Source organism: Aedes albopictus, chromosome 3, assembly GCF_035046485.1.
Source record: "Aedes albopictus strain Foshan chromosome 3, AalbF5, whole genome shotgun sequence".
Classification (NCBI taxonomy): Eukaryota; Metazoa; Arthropoda; class Insecta; order Diptera; family Culicidae; genus Aedes; species Aedes albopictus.
Window position 1 is genome coordinate 119,465,618 of NC_085138.1, and position 20,565 is coordinate 119,486,182.

The 20,565-nt window shown below is 39.3% G+C and overlaps 1 protein-coding gene across 6 annotated transcripts in view; it reads left to right on the forward strand.

Moving 5' to 3' along the window:
* Positions 1-20,565, forward strand: part of LOC115263581 (GTPase-activating Rap/Ran-GAP domain-like protein 3) — a 598,953-nt gene that overhangs the window by 502,252 nt on the left and 76,136 nt on the right. For all 6 annotated transcript variants that reach the window (XM_062855941.1, XM_062855940.1, XM_029866830.2 and 3 more), the window contains one exon: positions 975-1,044. In XM_062855941.1, the coding sequence (XP_062711925.1) occupies positions 975-1,044 (70 nt within the window). The remainder of the gene's footprint in view (positions 1-974; positions 1,045-20,565) is intronic.

Consider the following 20,565-nt stretch of genomic DNA (forward strand, 5'->3'; position numbering starts at 1 on the left):
TTTTGAATAAACACCTACGGTCGAATCAAATAATGTTTGATCATTCTCAGTACCTTTGTGTCACGTAGAAAGTGTGCCGGGAATGGAATTCAAGTTGTGCCCGAAATAAATGAGAACTTGACGGAAACAGAATTCGAGAGACAATTATTCAATCTTCTTATTTTAGGGAAATGAAAGTTCTTTCGCTTCTTTTTACATTGCATATTATTTAAATTTTTAAATAAGTATTTGATACCATTTTGACGATGAGGCGTTGGGCGAGGTGCAAGAATAAATTCGATCATTATTGGTCGGTACTTAGATAGAAAGGGATTAGTTAAAAACCCTATACAGATTATCTTCGATGTAGCGTATTCTCGATATAGCGAATTCGTACTAACGTACAACCGTACAACCGTATTATAAGACATCCAATTATGTGTATAAAGAAAACTGAAAATAAGATTCCAAATATATTTTTTTTATATTTTATAGAATACTGTACTAATCTGCCGATGGTCGTAAAGTCGGGTCTATCTTGCGTAAATAATAAGTGCCCCGTAACCTTGATACCAACGCCAATCACCATCATAATCATTGAACGGTTGAACAAACAATTGATCCCCAATTGAATATTTATGAATTGGCTTGCATCGTCATAAAAATAAAATATGTATTGAAAAAATGGCTGACACCTTTTGCACATTATAAACTGTTTCACACATAATGCTGTTGAATAGTTATGCAGTCGACTGATCTTCCTTGGTTTCAAATAAAATCGAAAAATTTCTAACATTAAAATAGGTAAAACGAATTCAAATTCGAATACAGTAGTAATATCCACAAAAAAATAACGATAAATTCCAACTATCGGAACAAATATCGCTCAAGTGCATATATCTTTGAGCACTGAATCGTAAGCAAAATAAATGTCTGCAAATAGACTTAACCTACACTGGAGGTGATAATTTTACTTTTCTTTTCGCTTGTTTCAGCACATCTGCCACCGAACTAATATCACGAAGAGGTGTCTTCTCTCGGCGTCACTATGGCTCAGTAGATCAGGTAAGCAATGATGTATCAACAACACCTAACGTAGTAGTTTCGAGCCACGACCCCTGCTCGAAACTACGACTTCTGTCGTCAAAGAGAACGCGGATAAATATGAACCTCTTTGTTACATTGGAGAGACAACTGTTTTACAAAATCGTCTATTGCTTTATGATAAAATTGTCATTATAGCAATAAGTTTTTTTTTTCATTTTTCCTTCCATAAGTTCTTTCAAACAACGAACAATGTGTAAACAGTTCAGGTTTACACTATACAGTTTAAGCTAGAGTAATTTGAATCAGATTTCAACGTGTCTGCATCCGTAAACTTTTACAATTTTGTAATTATGCAATAACCATTGTAACTACCTACGCCGTTTAGCACTTACTGCAGAAGTAGAGCAATGCAATTCTGGCTTGAAGGTGGCCTCGCTGTATCCCACCACAGCAAATGTTGTTTACAACAATGGAGCTGCTGGAAACTTTTGAGGATTAACATTTATTTGATGGTTCCTGTAGAGAACTAAGACAACCGGAATATTTAATTGCAGGCGTGGTATACTTGTGCTTTCATAACAGCTTGGTACAAAGCAATTCTGAAAGAAACAACAACCAACTTAGATCACAGACTAATTGTAGTTAGTTAATAGTCATCGTTGAATTGATGTTGAAGTACATTGAATAAAAACAAAAATGTTTTTAAAGCCTAGATAAAAGAAGCTGGCGAATATTTGGCTTGGCCAAAGTTCCAAGCGATGACTACCAATCGCCCTGCTTGATGATTTTTTAAGGCACCTGAAAGGGTGTGCAAAGTTGACGAACAAAAAATAATAATTTACGAATCAAGCCAATTAGTTTCATGTAACATAATTGACTTTAGCTAACAATACATACTATAATAGTAAGCCCAACTAACGAACTGCATTGAATATGTAACCGACATGCGAAAAAAAAAATGGAGCAAAAAATGCGTTGAGAACATTGTTGTCGTTATGCAATGGATTATATGTAAATCAAAACTACATCAGCAATTCATTGGTACAACGGTTAACACACGCAAATTTTGAATCTGGTTTTATGGCCAAAGAGTTTTCTGGCAATGAAAAAAACTTGTGTTCACTAGCATAAAAATTTGTAATAATCGGTTTGTTCATTATAGTCATCATTTTGCATTGTCCGCTGCTTTAAATATGTTAATGGGCAGACAAAAAATAAAACTATGACACATTTTTCAATGACAGATTAGTATTTTTTTTTAATTAGAAAGTTTGCAGGCATGGGTTTCAAAATAAAGAGAGTCGGTTGATAATGAACATATTGTCCAAAAGTTTAGGTATACTTCGTTAAAAACATATTGTTCCGATCATTATTCTTCAATCACTTAACCTTATTTACAGCTCTGTTGTTCACTAGGTAAATGGAAGCTGTACTTACACTTTGTACAACGCCCAAATGTATTCTATTCTAATTGTACTATATCGAACTGGTTGCCGTTGCGCTGCTTTCACTTTCTACCCTATCATGGTAGAATGATGAGCACGAGGATGTTGATGTGTGGCTGTTGGTTGTTCCTGTTTCCAATCCGATTGGGGTCCATTATGGGTTGCCGTTTGCCGATGTCCAAGTATCCGGGTTCATTTGAGCCATGGGTTCAAAAGAGGGTCAGTGTCAGCTGCTCTCAGGGGGAAAGAGCAACTGACGAAAGTGCCGGGACTGGGATCGAACCCATGACCATCTGCTCATGAAACAAGCGTGTGACCAACTGCGCCGTTGGCCCCTGCTATTGTTCCGATCATGTATCAGTCAGTTTTCATTAAATCCACGTCTGTTTGAATTTATTTTAAAGTTTAACAAACGAAATGTGCTTTCTGCCGAGCACAAATTTATTTCACAGCCGCAGTTGAAGTTTCAATCAAGGATCCGTACATTCGCCTCATTTCATTCATATTCATTCCTCTCTGCTGAAGTGAATCGAGAAAGATGCAGCAATCGGGTTGTCATAATCAAACGCACAATTCCATCACCAGTGGGATGCAATACGTAAGTTTCTTCACATTGTTATTCGTTGTTGTTCGTTTGAGGTTTGGATAGCTAGCGAATGAATGAATAGTGAATGCTGAAGAGCTATCGAAGTGACTATCCTCAAAATTGGAAGCGACTTTTTGCATGTAATGCGTATATTTCAAGGGTATTGTTGTTAAAAAAAACTGGTCACAAATCAGACGGTGCAATATGAAGAACAGAGATGCAAGTTTTTCTGATTGCCTTATTAACTGGGCTCCTACGAGAGTGCGATGACATCGAATCGGTTTGGTCTAATCGCCGTACTTACATATTGTCATTTAATCATGACCTGAAGAATGCGCAATATACGATCTTATCTGTTGAGTATTTTTTGGCTTAAATATTTTGCTCGTATGTAATGAATGCATTTGATAGGCTACCATTTGGCATCCCTTTACTCTTTCGGACATAAATCTACAGTAGGCGAGTGGAAAAAAAAAACAACCAAATGCTGTTCACAGTGATCCAATTATATCGTCCAATTTATTCAGCCTGCTGACATGTAGCAACTCGGGCTTGTTAAGGAATTACTACGTTTTTGAATTTGTTTTCGTCGGTGGCAAGGATTCTACTGGCTGAAATAATTTTACTCACATGTAACAGCCACGAATTCAATGCTGGTTAGTGAGAATGAGAACCAATTGCATTGGTGCTTCACGTACCTACCTGAAAGAGTTAAATTGAGCATGAACATGAGTAGGGACATTTGTGACCGTACACATTGTAGTTGTTACTCCATGATTGATCAGAGCTAGCGGCTTGCAGAAAGATCCAATACCTATATGGGACCGGGGAGTAGCACACCACTCTCAATATACACGTTCCAAAAGCTCTACTTCATTAGGTCAATAACGGCACCGGCCACGTCTTTACGGTCAACCAAGGAACCTGTCAGACTAAAACAAATTCAAGAAATTAAAGTGGAAAAGATTATTTTTAAGATAGTATCTCGAACAATACTTACCTACTACTATCAACCCTGGGCAGGGCACCCACGGTGGTGCAGAGGGCCGAATTGAAAGATTTCTATCCTGGGCGATTGCCAACCACCGCCTTGACCTGTGGCCTGGTCAAATTTCTGTCGACTTGCTTGATTTCGTTGTTGAGGCTGCGCCGCCATGAGCCTCTGGGTCTACCTTTGCTGCGATGCTCTGCTGGATTCCAATCTAACGCTTGTTTGCAGATTTCGTTTCCGCCCCTGCGTGTAGAGTGCTTCCGCCCCTCCGCTTTCGCTCCCGAATTTCTGTCGCTATGGATTACTGCACGAATTTATTCTGGCCTGCTTACTCTCACACGAAATTTGACGTTTGAGAGGTGTCGGCACCGCTCAAACGTCAAATTTTCTGTGAGAGTAAGCAGGTCAGCATGAATTCGTGCAGTGGACCATCGGCTTTTGATGACATCGACGATGGAGCTCCACGTTAAAGACCCAATTGTGAGGCCACCATGCACGAATTATATACCGCAGGCATCTATTGATGAAGACCTGCAACCGTTGAGTGTTCTCCACTGATACACACCAGGTTTCACTGGCGTATAGCAGCACAAATTTACCGTTCGAGTTGCAAATTCGGATTTTGGTGCGTCGACTAATCTGATTGTTTTTCCATACATTTCTTAAACTCACAAAAGCAGCCCTTGCCTTTTTGATTCGTGCACCTATGTCAATCTTGGTGCCGCCATTTGGCTCCCAAGATATTGGAAGCATTCAACATTCTCCACTGATTGCCCAGCTACCGTAAAGCTGGAAGGGTTGACCGTGTTTACATCCAACGATTTGGTCTTGTTGACGTTGATGGTAAGACCTGCCGCTGAGGAGCGATTGGCAAGATCATCGAGCTTGCTCTGCATATCTGCAGAGAGGGACAAAAAGTCTTCAAGCCGATTCAAATCTGCGGATTTCATTCTAGGGGATGGAATTCTCGCTCATGCAGAAGTTTTTGAGAACAATCCAATGAAGAGAAGGGCAAGAAACATAATCTTTATTCGAGCTTATGAACAATTCTGACATCAACAATTCGTTGCTTAAGAAGTTGGGGCTGATTTTTTTTTTCAATCTTGAACTCGTTACCACGGAGAAAGTATTTCAAGCAAATTTCAAAATTGTCGCCATATTCTGGACACACTCAAGAGGGCATCGAACATTTCCTGAAAATTCAACGAACAAAAAAAACCTTAAAATTTATGACTGTCTCGATGAGGACATCCAGATTGTCAGGATGGCCGAGCTGTAGTAGGCAGGCATTAATATAAAAGGTAAATCTATGAAAGCATTGGATTAGACTGAACTGCCGACCATTCTGAAATAAGCCTCGGAGAAGATAACACCGTTGCCGGCGCCTGTGATGCAAGTGGTAGCACGTTTGCTTCATAGGCAGATAGTTATGGGTTCGATCCCAGCCCCGGCACTGTCGTCAATTGCACTTCCCTCCTGAGGGCAGTTGACACAGGCTCTCTTCTGAGTCCATGGCGCAAACAGACCCGGACATTGGTGAACGGCTGCTCATAATGGACCCCCAATCAACATCCTCGTGCTCATTATTCTACAATGATAGGGTAGAAAATTAAAGCAGCGCGAAAAGCAACCAGTTCGATATAGTAGAATGATGGAATAAATTTCGGCGTTGTACAAAAGTAGATGTGCAGCTGCCAATTAGTATCGCTCACTAGTGGACAAAAGAGCTGTAAAGTAGGTTAAGTGGTTAAGAATAAAAAAGGTAACACCGTTGTTTGATTGTGTTCTACAGTAATATATTTCTGTTCCGATAGCCAGGCTGCTGTTAAAGCACTCGCTTCGACCATCTCTACGTCGAAGCGATAACTAGCTTGTCGAACTCAAATCGAGGCGCTGAATTCAGCGAACGCTGCTCACCTTGTGTAGGTACTTGGCCATTCTTCCATCGCTGGAAATTAATTGGCTGATGAGTTAGCTCACACCGGAGCATCACATGACTTCATTGGTTCTGAGCCTGCTGTTACAAATCTGTCAAAGGAAAATTGCAGCATGCTGTTCATAGAATTGACTGGACACTGCCGACTCAGATATTACATTCCGAATATTCAGAAAACTCATTTATATGTGGTAGCTGTGAATCCGATTATGGAACTTCATATCATTTGACATGTAACTATCCAGTACTGCGTTTCCGAGTACTCGGTGAACACTTATTGAGTGAAAGTGACTTCAGAAACCTGAATCTTCAGGATATTCTGTTCTTCTTAATCCGTTGTAGTAAAGAGCTATAGGTTCTCTTTCGGGGGCTCTTTCAACCCATTGACGTTCGCTTATGCGTTACTACCCTCTTCAAAGGGTATTTTTTCCCCTATTTCCCTACCTGTCCCTATCTCTATCCTTTCCCTACCTGTCCCTATCTATATCCTTTATCCCTATTTCCTTCCTTTTCCCACAGGTAGATGATGAAATAGGCTTTTATAATGGCGATGGCACAAACGTCCCAAATAGAGGATTATGTGCCTCTGGAGCCGGCCTTCTGATGCCTGATATTTGTATGTAATATTGAAAAAATAACAATTGATCATTTGGCAATTGTTCATGGATCATTTTATAATTTAACGGGCAGTCTTTCAAAATGGCCTTGTCTTTCTACGCTTGATTTCCTTGGTGCTGATGATCATGACATTCGGATTGTTCTGAGAACATGTAAACAGATTATAATTATAGAAACACATTTTATTACAAAACCCTGCCTATAAAACATAGTTTGCCTCTATTGCTGTAAAAGAAAACAAAATTATTATAATAAAATAATGTCTTCAAAATCAGTCGTAACAAGCTGAAAATTGCAAAGGTTATTGATAATATCGGCTTAAAATACAATATGTCACAAGTTAGAATCATGTTGTGAGAGATCATTGGTGAAAAGGTTTGGCTCCTGCGAATAAATCAAAAAGAGAACAGAAAAGCTCTATTAGCTTTCAGGCCTGCAAGAAATACTCACGATTGGGCAGAATGTAGATTTTATTAGTGATTTGATAGTAATCGAAATCTTCGTCCATCTCGTCACGCTGATCATACACGCTGGGGTCGTCTCCCATAAACTGCTGATCTCCGGCCTCCCGCATTCTTGTCTGCTGACTGTGGCTTATTTTTTCGTTGAAGCTCCTCAAGATATCGTCTGGTACTTTTGGGTAATTGGTTTGATTCGGTGGATACTCGAATCCCAGCTTCATCAGCACGTGTGCCTTGATTGATTTGAGCGATGCTTTAGCGAAAACACTCCTGAACTGACAAGCCGAACAGTGGAATGGATGTTTATCGAACCGAGGATCCGGACTGTATGTAGCTTTGAGGTCATCATCGTCGTAGTTCACCCGTCGGTGCATTCCTACAATCTGCTTTTCGCTTAACGTTTTGTAATGTGTGTTGTTCAGGTGGTTATCATGCCTGATGACAGTTTCTTCCATCGATGCACTTGAATCGCTGCTATCGTATCCATGAATAGCCGGTATCAGTCCGACCGTGAACTTCAACAGAACCAGCACGTATATTCCCCACATCACAGGCAGTCGGACGTTCCAGTGTTTGATTATGAGCGTAACATTACCCTCTGAATGCCGCTGTCCATTTCTGCTACCAGCCGACCACGCACTCGGCATTTTCAAACTTCTATTACTACCCTTCCCGGAAGGGTCCGGCAGTACACCAACGCAGGCAAAAATATCAATGGTCAGTGAACCAAATGCGTTCACTGCCGTTATCACAGTCAACAAATAGACAATCCTACAGACCCGGTAAAACGACAGAACGATTTGCTCTAATCAATTGAAACCGACAAACGACACAGCACACGCGTATCACCGTCAGTAAGGCAGCGACCGATTGACGACTGAACGAGTAAAAGCGCAGCCTCGTCTCCAGCCAAGGGTTTTATACTGACTGACCGCATATCGAACTTTGCGGGAGCGCAAAAGCGGTGAAATCAAGATTCAATAAATTGCAATTAATTTAACATATTCACCGATGGGACGATGACTACATACAGCCAGTCAGACAGCCGGAGCGGTGGCAACCGGGTACGGGTCGGCTCAGCCAGCCCGTCCGATCGAGCACCAAGGGGACACTAGGTCAAATCATTTAATATTGATGGGGCAATGTATGGGTGTCATTGTTGCTACGGGCTTGTTACATTCTATACTGGAAACAATTCGATAGCTTGTTGCGAAATTGTAATTATTTATAGGTAATGTGCTATGAACACTTGGTAATTGGAGTAAAAGGCGAGGTGTAAATTCGATTATGACGAAGAGTCCAAATTGACGTACTAAAAGGGTTTTCAACACTTCAACAGTACCATACTGAGAATGTGTTTCTGGTTTCAAATCTTGGCCGATGTCTGCCAAACGGAAATTTGCCTGACTTCTTTAAACCTGCCTAATGGAATGCGTATACAAAAGCGTCAAATAGTAAAAACTCCCAGTTTTATTTTTCAATCACTTAACCTAATTTACAACTCTTTTGTTCACTAGGGCACTACGTGAGCCAATTGGCAGCTGCTCTTACACTTTGTACAGCGCCTAAATGCATTCTTTTCTAATTCTACTATATCGAACTGGTTGCCTTTTCGCTGCTGTCGCTTTTCTATCCCTGTCCATGATAGAATGATGATCACGAGGATGTTGATGTGTGGCTCTTGTTCCTTCTCTAGTCCGATTGGGAGGGTCCATTATGAGTTGCCGTTAGCCGATATCCGAGATTTCGAGTCCGTTAGAGCTACAGGGGATGGCCAAAATGTTTGTTACAGGCAACTTTTTTTCTCCCACAAAAAAAATCAACATGCTGTAACTTTTCATAGAGTGCTTCAAAAAATCCCCAAGTAACACAGTTGTCACCGAAGAATTACGGCGGCGCAGGTTTTTGTTGCGTAGAAGTCATTGTGACTTACTTCTAGCAAGTAAGTGTATACTTGTTCGAAGTAAGTCACAGTGACTTCTGCGCAACAAAAACCTGCGCCGCCGTGACTCTTCGGTGACAAGTGTGTTACATGGGTCTCAAATTTTGACTGTTTGTCAACCTATTATATGTGCACCATTGGTACAAATTTGGGCTCGATTGAATAATTTTTCGCGTATCCTTAGTATTTAGTGCATGTCGTACTACTCCATTGTCATTGAGAGACAATGAAGCATCGATTTCTGTACAGTTCTTGTTTTGTTACCTCAGAGGTTGAAGGAATCTAATGCGAAGAAAAGGTACCGTTTTCATAGAGATTTAAACCTCAGTGAAAGTGCGCTCCTAATCAAACACAATTGATTTTATTTCTGAGAAAAACAAAACGGTGGTACTGATATTTATCCATGCATCGGAACTCTAGCCCCATCCATGTCTTGCTTCTAGTTTAGTTCCAGGACAACAAAGAAAAACCCGGGGCTTTAGGCTAGTTGCAAAACTTTGTCAAATTAGAGAATGTGTTCTGCAATAAGAATTCACGTGAGTCCTTGAATTACCAGAACTTAACAGTCCTTAATAGGTTAGTACGCAATTAAATACGTAAAGCATGTTTGTTTTCCTAACATCAAGTGTAGTCTCGGGTGGGCAAAGTCCGAGTCTTTAACTATCAGCAAGGCAGAATAAATGCAATTTTAGAAACTGTCACCAGTAACAAGGACTTTGTACCATGAATCCTTATTACCAAAACACATTACCCCAACTTGACAAACCGGATGTCACTAGGGTTCGGTTTGGTAGATCTTTAACCGTAACGCAACACAAAAAGGTGATCTACCTACGTTACAGGCTCCGTTAAAGATCGATTATATTTTAAACCCCCTCAACCATCACAGCACGGGTCACCTGACACCTTGGATTGGGGTTCCCTGTTTGGTGGACTTTTACGCCCGGAACAGGTGATCCATAGTGTTATTCTTAGACAATTGAGACAACCGCTACCGACACTACACAGCTATCTAGGCTGATCGGGAATAGCAGTTAACATTGATGGTTAACCTCTAAACGAGCCCGAACAGCCCTGCGAAGGCCATTTGGCCGAATGGGTCGTTTGGCTGCATTAAGATCTAAGGAATTCAGAGGATTTTTTGACATTCCAACTGCCAAAATAATTACATATTAGATATGTTTCCTTCTTTTAATCATAGGCTATTCTTTCTACTTTTACGATTCAGGGATCAGCTGGCGTTAAAACTGCTGGCCAAACGGCATTCGGCCATATTAAATTCGGCCTAATGATCCGGAACCGTGTAAAGCAGCAACCGAGCTGATTTGTGTGTTCAGGATACGGAAAAAATTCTTCCGCTTCAGCGTGATCTAAATCTATGGACCGACATACGATAAACACAATGACGTACACTGGAGTAACAGAATCCGTTTCATAGCTAAATTTTTTTTAACTAAAACTAATGGCTTTAAAATTGCGAATTTTGATATTGTAGATGCTTTTTGGTTTTCAGTAGCCATGATATTTTATTCTTAATTTATTTTGCATATTTAAATTCGTAACGTAAGAGATACATCTTTTATGCTACATGATTAAATATGGTGGCGTAGCCGTTATTGTAAATTATTTGATTTGGTTAAGATTCAAGAAACAATTTCTTCAACTAAACTATCAATTACTATTACTACTAATCCACGATAATCCACGATATGATTTAAGAAATAAATCATAATCCCTCTAAAAGTGTTGTTCAAAATACCACATGTCATAAAGTTTGATAAGCACCCTTCTCATTTCTTTAAACAAAAAAGATACGGGCAGCAAGCGGCTGTACAGATTGAACGAAACTTAACACTAGACAATGGACACACGGATCATGTACCAGTTGATACAGAGAAAAGACTATTTCCGCGAAAAGTTTCATCGCCCGGAGCGGGAATCGAACCCCCACCCCATAGCATGGTCTAATCGCACCAAGCTTGATAACCCTAACCGCGCAAGGTTTCCATCTATACTTTATAGAATAAATTAAGAAATCAAGCTAATACTTGATTTTTCTATTAAAAGTGCCAAAATAGAAGCACTGCATCAGTTTTAGCCATACTATAAGCTTTGATTTTCATTTCGATCAACGACGTGTATTTCTCATGGCAGTGGCAAAATAAAAAGCTAAAATCGGCATATAAGAGCAAATTTTTTGCTGGTTAAGATCGCAACAGGCCGAATAACGTTCTACGGCCAAAACACCCGGCTGGTCAAAACTGATGCTTCTACGCTGTAGCCTTACATGTGCCGAAAAACTCTGTCGAAGACCGCAAAGCCATCTAAAGGTTGTTAGAAAAGTTGTTGATCATCTGGTGGCGCCTAACATTTAACATGTGAAGGAATGACAATAGCAAAACGATCTCACTGGATGGGCATGAACTGTCTTGGCTATGGCTTTTACTTATCACGTTGCGGTCTTCGATTAAGATTTTGGGCGTATTCTACACAGATAAAAATAATGAGATTTACACGTCATGTAAACTTCATTTTAGTCATGTAAACTTTTTGTTATGATGGTTTACATGAAATATAATGTGAATTTGTGTTATATATGTCATGTAAATACTCAGAGCCATGCTAAATTACAGGACATATAATGAAAGTTTACATGATATTTGTAAGTATCGGCTCAGCCAATCGGGAGCGTCCAAGAGACTCCCCGACTCAACTGCCTCAGGGTCGGCACGCTTACCGTTAATTTATCGCGGGACAGGGAAATTTCACACTAGACCCAGGAAAACCTCAAGCACTTCACTAGTCAAAACTCTCACTTTATTCTATCTTTCTTAACCTTTATTATGAGACAATTTTGGCCTACTCCTTATCTTTCACTTTCTCTGAAAAATTCAGAGCGCAGTAGGCGTAGCCGCGTGCAGACGTGTTTTGTTTTGCTCGTTGCGTTTCTTTCACCTTCGCCAATTTTTTTTGTGATTCTGCCGACGGTTTGGCCGGTGCTACGCCATCCGGATAGCTTCCGCGTGTGAAAGAGTGCTTGTTCTGTGAAAATTTCAATAGTGGATTTGTTGATTTCGAAAATAATCATCATTTCCAAATAACTCGTGCGATAGCGGGGGGTTTCAAAGATTGTGTGTGTGTTTGAATGCCACTGCTAAGGGGCTGTCCATAATTACGTAAGGGAATTTTAGCGATTTTCTGACACCCCCTCCCCCCCTTGTAAGATTTTCTGTATGAGAACCCAAAAATTTTTGTATGGCGCGTAAGGTTTCTCAAACCCACCCCCCTCCCTCCACAAACCCTTACGTAATTAATGGACAGCCCCTAAAGTAGTTCGGGTTCGGAAACGGTGCTGAAATTCGTTTCGAGAGTGTAGGAATGTGCCGTTTATTTCGCGTTTTCACATAGAGCGGTCAATGGCGCTACGCCTTCCAGTAGTTTTTCATTCCTCATGACTGCAGTTTTGTTCCGTGTTTTTTACGTACATATGTGGCTATTAAACTACCACCATGCCATCAGCGGTTCGCAAGGGATTAGAGAATCATCCCGTATGACTCAACATTCATAATTTCGTGGGAGCTAAAGTGACGTGTGTTCAAATGATGACTGACTGCAAGCGCAACGGTGGCGAGACGAAGAGGAAGCCTGACTGCACAATAAAGACGTTGCCTTGGTGATGACAGCGCTACCTTGGATTGGATGGATTCCGGTGAGAATGTTCCGATTACTTTTACTACAACAAAATGAACTAAATACGCGCCAGTTTCGAAGATTCTCTTTGAATCATGAAGTGTGTTTGTATTATCATTATCCAAATGATAACGGTAATGTACACATGCGGGGCTTATTGTAAGTGAAAGTGACTTCTGAATGGACGTGTCTCTCCAGCCATTCTGAAATGGGTCTCTGAATCTGCAATAGAGCTATCACCTTCTAACTCCCGGACTAAAGTTTTTTGCAAAAGCATCAAAATGATATTGCAGAAAACTTTCTTCCATAATACCACTGCCGGACAGTGGGGGTTAGTTGGATCACACACAAACACACACACACACTCCTTATCTTTCACTTTCTCTCACTTTCTTATGTACTAATCTGACCTTTTTCATTTCTTCGTCGGTGCCCCTTTGCTCCTCACCAACCTCCTGACCACGCTTTCCTCGCAGCCTGGCAATGGCCGCCGATATCATTCTCGCGTGTTTCACGGCTTCGGCCACGTCTGGCCACTTTCAGCTTCCGCGATGGCTCTAGGGGTTCACACTGCAGCTTCCTGGGACCCTCCTACACGTCCTAGGCTACCGATAATGGCGGATCGGTCTTCGGCCAACAACGATGCCGGATTCAGCCGAAATGGGGTACTAGGACAGTGTCGGGCGGTAATAGAAATATAGTGGTTTCTATACCAAAAACGGCGGGGTCCTGTTGTGAATGGAATGGTCAAACCACGGTAATAGAAAAATAGTGGTCCATGGCCGTTACCTGATGTCCACTTTCAGATCACTTCTTCCTCCTCTCTTTCCACTCTTTCCACTATAACTTCTGTCTTACTAAATTTGCTCACAGCTTTAAACTTTTCTTCTAACTAATCTCTAGGATAGTCTTTAGGCAAGTAAGCAAGTGGAATTTCAGTATTGGCCTTCAAGGTTCTTGACCTGAGCCATCGGTCATTACCCTTTCATTCGGGTTTGTTGTAATGGCCCCTATTTCGCCCTCCTAATGGCCACCTGAATGGGTCGCTTGCAGACCTCTGGTGGTGGGTTTCTGAAGCTGGTAGGTGGTGGTAGCCAGGGTGGTTTCGCCTACTAGTGCCCTACTAGTATGCCAGGTGGGTCAGCAAGGGAAAAACCTGAATATCCAACACAAAATATACCTGTCCTTAACACATTTCCGCAAATACAAATACAAAATCCCTTCAACACAATCAATTAACGAACCAAACACTTACATATTTTATGACTTTTACATGATATGTCATGTAAAATTCAGTGATATCTCACGCTCCAATTATGTGCATCATATGTCACAGAACTTTACACTCTTTTTTCGGCTATATTTTTTTTAGAATCGATTACGTGGTTAAATAAATATAAGAACCTTTCAAGAGAAAAATGCAAACAAACAATGTCTTCCCATACAAACTTCAACCGAGTTTAGCATCGTGGCATCATATAGAAGAAGAAGGGTGCCCATCGAACTTTTTGACATGTGGTTTTTTTCATACAAGCCTGAGCCCCCCTACCCTCTGAAGGCAACGTAACCATATTATAAAAGAGAACTGGCAAAATATTATACGTTCATAAAATGTTTAGATAGTATGGGTATTAGGGCCATAATGGACACCCTAAGCAAATGAGCATATTAGGACTGTATAACAGTTAAAAACTTGACATATTATCAGTTGACTTATAGCTTTAGCTTATTTCCTACGTATTTCAATCATTTACAGCAGGTAGAATGTCTTTATAGCGAAGAAATAACGAATTTTAAATCGTGTGTTTTTTAGGGCTGGCAGCAAAGGTACGGGGCGAAATGGACACCCATCGGGGCATAATGGACACCCCTGCATATTTTATGCTAATTATTTGATTACATCGATCAGTTAAGTAATCTGCCTACGGAGATCAATGCCACAGATATAATACTACATCTTAGACGAGTTTACATAACATCAAAGTTAATTAAATAAACTTTAGGCTAAAATAATTGGATTGGTTTTATCCAAACTCTTTGAACCGCCTAACAGTATGCAATGCGCGTACATCCATTCGTAATTGCAGGTGTTCATTTCGCCCCGAATCGACTACAACATTAAAATTGCTATTTTAAGTAAATTCTGATCAAAAATAAAATAATTCATCCATTGCTAAATTTTCGTATACCTGTAGATAAGGTAACAATTCACTTGTTTTTATGATGGACACACTCCAACACTCGTAATACCTTATTTGCTGCTGCTTCAAAATTATAAGAATATCACCATATGGAAAACATATTTCAATTTCAATGATATTTTGGTTATTTTGGAGCAATATAAATGGTACTTTTGAAAAATTGAACCATGACTTGTTCCTTTACACTTATGCATTAAAAGTGTGACATAAAAATCAACGGTTTCGGCAAAAACAGGGGTGTCCATTTCGCCCCGGTTGTCCATTATGCCCCTAATCCCCCTACACATGGACTAACGAGTTTTCTAGACTTTCACGCAAGATTTCATAAAAAAAAAATATTTACCGCGGTTACTACGCAACTTCGTTTCCGAGTACTCGGTGAACACTCATTAAACTGACTTCAGAAACCTGAATCTAAAGATTCAGGAAGGATGTTCTGTTGTTTTTGACTTGTTTGGCGATCCTATTCCCTCACCTGTCCTTTTCCCTGTCCCATCATTTTTTTCCTTCCCTTCTCCCTTAGGTAAATGATGGCTCATGTTCATGGCGATAGCACAAATTTCCCAAATGAAGGAGAACGTGCCTCTGGAACCGACCTACTGATACCTAGAAAGTAGCAGACGAGCTCATGTTGAGCTATGTACGTAGTTATTTACTCTATGCTTAAAACGTGATAGTAAGACGAAAAAACTCAGAACGAGAAGCGTCCATACGATAAAACTCTCACAACACATAGCGGCAGTTGTGTTCAGTTCTGCATACTAAATGTCGTTAAATAATGCTTCTTCAGTATTTCTATTTATGTTTATTTTACATCATCCTTCAATTTAAAATTTTAAAAAGAAAATATCATTTCGATGGATAAATTTAAGGATGTAGTAATTGTGTGATCTATCTAACATAAACTTGAATTTAGTGACTTCCTTAAATTTTTAAACCACATTCTCCTACCTTTGCATTTGATATCTGCAATGGATGCTGGTGCCTTCGTAAGAACACATTTTTCCCACGCACGCTTTTTCTTCGAAGCTATATGCTTATGCATCTGTCAGTGGATACTGGATACCTACAATTTCACTCAACTTGTGATGATGCGTCAGAGTGAAGCACGATTTCTTATATTGTACACACGGATGCAATTGCGTATTCAACAAAATACCTTTCACAGAATGGTATGTAGGTAGATGACGTGGAGTGCCTTACAATTTATACGAGTGAAACGTTGAAAACATGACAGGAATATGAAATGTGTACCTCCGACAGATAGACAATTCCATGTTGGAGCGGACCTGGTGTGGTGGTTAGAACACTTGACTATCACGCCGAGGACCTGGGATCGAATCCCACTCCCGACAAACTCGCAAAATGTGAGTTCTTCCTTCGGAAGGGAAGTAAAGCGTGGGTCCCGAGATGAACTAGCCTAGGGCTAAAAATCTCGTTAATACAGATAAAAAAAAAAAATTCCATGTTACAACATTGAAAATTTAGCACTTTTGATAGAATCGGCCTACGGCAGTAATTGAAAAGTGCTTTACAGTTGTGCGTTAAATGATGCACGCCTCTTACAATCATAAGATATGAGAGGGGAGAGGCAGACGATCTTCAAGAATTATCCGTACAACTTTTCTCTTATTTACCCTTCGCTTTGCATCTTGTTACTTCGAAAAGATTCAACCACCAGTCAGTGCACTTGCAACAGCAAATACCTACTTTGCACACTTCATAACGGAGTCAACCGAGCGGGTGGAAGGATGATGCCAGAACATCAAACCTAACTTGATTTAACACTTTCCCGGAGCTTATCAACCAGCATCATCGCATCTACATCTAACGTTTTGCAAGATTTAGCACAAATTGCAGTGAGGTTGGATATAGAGAGAGCTTCGTTGCACTTTATGCCGGTTACACATCGTGCGGTGATGTTGCAAAGCTTGTAAGTTTATTGTGGCTTGTCAGTAGTTATGCTTTGGGAAATGGTGCGATGTAAACGGTGAACTTCTGACATGGTTGTAAATGTGTGGAATATTTCCATGGAAAATTTTTATTTATCTATTAAAAAGCGCAACTGTTCGAAGGTGTTAGAACTGATATTGTCAATCACAATGTTGATTGTACTTTAGGCCTAATACAGTTGTTATCAGCAAAATTATGCTGAGGATATCTTCCTATTGCTTACGATAAATGAATGGAAAAAAGCTTAATGGCAAACAGAGCTCTCAGTTGATAACTGAGGTAATGCTCATTGATCACTTCCCAAGTAGTATAGGGGTAATTTAACGCCAAATGTATCGAACGTAAAAAAATGGCTTAGCATAATATAGCAAATGTTCTGATTTTATACAAAAGAGCTATTTTTGAAGATCTATATCATAGTTATATGACCCGATTGAACTGAAAATTTGACACAGAACTAAAAAATAGCTGATGGCAGGTCTTGAAAAATGAAGCGTTTTTTCCACAAACGAAGCAAAATTTGTTTCTCTTTGTTCAACACTTTTCAAGCCCTGGGTAGCAATATGCAGCCATTCCATAGAAAAACGATATAGTGCATCTCCGATTGTCGTGAAACTTGGTGGGCTTGTAGTTCTTCGGAAATAATTAGACCCGTATTTTTTTATTTCCTCATTAGGGTGAAGAATTTTCATATAGGGCACGGTGTGTCTAAAACCGTTATTAACAAAATAAAATACCCACCTAAGCGGTACCCACCATTCGAAAGATATAGTATCCAGGTATCATCTCTGAAATTTTGGAAATGTTTCATCGAGGGAATTGATAGTTTGAACGAATTGAAATTTTAGGGCGATTTTCAATGAAATTCTCCTTGAACTATTAATATTCAATCGTGGTTGTATCACGATCGTGGTCATCAACCAGTCCCTCATAAATTTGAAATTCAACATTCAAAACGTATGGTGTTCGAGTATTCTTACTGAAAATTTAAGAACATTTTATCTATGAAATCAAAAGTTATCGTGAATTGATTTTATAGTCCATATCCATAGGTTTTTACAGTATTTATGGCAAATAAACGGTTAACATTTACAACAAATAACCAAAATCAGTTCAAATGCCCACTACAATCACAGCATTCAATAGTTGGATGAAAGGGGATTTCGATGTCTTGGACGAACAATATCTCTCCCATGTTTCGGCAAAATCGCTGAGAATGGTCTCAGTAGCTTGCTCTCTAAACACACCAAGAGATTTCTCAGTGTATTCTCAGAACTGCTTAACGTGGAACCGTTAAATATGAAACTTTTAGAAAATTGATACAAACTTTGCAATCAACGTGGTATATGAATGGTCATAGGACGTCTAGCGGATCTGTAACAATGCCTTCCAGAAATTGAGAAGGGAAAGCAGCATTTTTTGTAATGTGTAGAAGCGAGTCAGCAATTAAGGCAAATTGTTGAGCAATTTTTATTATCCTTACGGCATGGTGAAGTACCGTTGTCATCTTACTTGCACGCGAAACATCTAGGTTTGTAAGCGAAACTCCATGAGCCCCTAGTTAACGGTATGGATCAGGAGTTGATATTGACTGCCACTTCCCAACCTGCTTTGTACATAACTCTTGGAACGCATTGTACAATGCCGCCAAAAAAGCAGTTGTGGTCCATGATGGCTGTTTTGTGACATCAGCAACGAACGTATGGCTTCACAGGAAAAGCATGTCACAATTTAATGGACGCTTTGATGGTTCTTGAAGGAGGTCCTAAGCTACACGATCTTTTAAATGTAAGCGTTTTATTAACTATGTTGGTTTAATAATAATTATATTTCAGGCATTAAAATTTTACAAAGACATCTACAGAGCGTGTTTCATAGATAAATTGGATCCAGACTATACCACGTTGAAGACTAGGTTTGGAACGATATGGGAGACCCTTAATTTGCCCAATTTCTCAAAGTTTCAAATTTTGCAGTTCCAGTTGCTGGTCTGAGATGATACATACTGGAAAATCTCTTGGTGTGTTCGGAGAGCAAGCTACTGAGAGCGTTCCCAGCAATTTTTCAGAAACATGGGAGAGATATCGTACACTCCAGACATCTAAATCCTTTTTCAACCAGCTGTTGAATGCTCTGATTGACTACAACAGCCTGCATTTGAATTGGTTATGGTTATTTGTAGTAAATAGTAACTGTTTAGTTGCTATAAGGTACCCCGGGGCAAGTGAGAATTCGGAGCAAGTGAGACCTACAGCTATATTTTTTTTTATTTTTTAGTTTTAAGGCAAACATTCTTCATAGAAAACATAGGTATCACACCAACGGATACTTTGAATTAAAAAATTACCATTGTTCTCATCATAAAGAGTCCATACATGTTATTGTTGATCATATGTAATTTTCAATTCACTAAGTGAGATTAACGTACTCTACTACATTCGTAGTTTAAAAATAAAATAACAAATAAAGTAAAACTTTTTCGGTTTCAGGATAATCTTTGGAGTGCTTGCAAATTATTTTAAGCGAAAAAGCTGTAATTTATTTTCATTTATTACCTTTAGTTAACTGCTCTAACTTGCCCCAGTGCATTTCAGCATCTGGGGCAAGTGAGACCTATGAGAGTGAACTAACACAACTTCATAGTTTGATCTCGCTTTCTTCAGCCTAAGTCGAAATTTACACAAAAGTGAAGTAAATATCGGCGTCTTAAGTAAACAATCGTTGAATTACACTTAATTACTTCTGTTCTGATGATGAAGCTATTGTTTGAAATGGTAAAGTCTTGGGTAGAACCGAAAACATCTATTTCTCATACTTTTTCAAATTCTTTTATTTTTTTTTTCGTTGTTTGCTGCATAGTGAGTTTTTTCTGAATATTAAGGAGCCGGTCATAGAGTATGAAAAAAAAATGGAAAACGACTTATTCAAAGTTCACGATTTAAACATCTTTCTTTAATGATAGTAAAATTACGTTAGGGTAAACATAACATCTGTAAATCTTGAAAAATCTTTTGGTAAGTTTCATCAAATACGTAATATGAAAAGCAAGTTTGGAAATCTTTCGGCATTTAACCTCAGGGCACTTTTTGTATAAATAAAATCAATTTGTTTTGCACGAGCTGCTAGAGTTAAATCATTTTTTTTTCTCAGTCATTCGTTATTATATGTGTTACGTAATTTATGCACGATACCACAAAACTTTTCCAACATAAATCGCTAAACATAGTTATTCGCATAAGATATTTATAATTTATACTACCTTACATATATGCAGCAACTATATTAAGCCATTATTACAAAAAAACCGAATAGGTCCTACTTGCCCCGTGATACGGTGTAAATGAAGATCTGATCCACTTTTCATCATATGCATAATATACAGAATTTAAAAATTTTGAAACAGTTTCAATGCCCGTTAATAAGAAGATATATACCGACAATGTTTTTCAGAACCATTGGAATTATAAAATTATTTATGTTTAGAATTTTTTGGCTTGACAAAACCAAACTAGCATTTTTTTAGGTCCCACTTGCCCCGGGGTACCTTAAATACTGTAAAAACCTATGGATTTGGATTATGAATTCAATTCACGATAACTTTTGATTTCGTAGATAAAATGATCTCAAATTTTCAGTAGGAATACTGAAATACCATACGTTTCGAATGTTGAATTCTAAACAGGGACAGATTAATGGCCACGATTGTGATATGTACA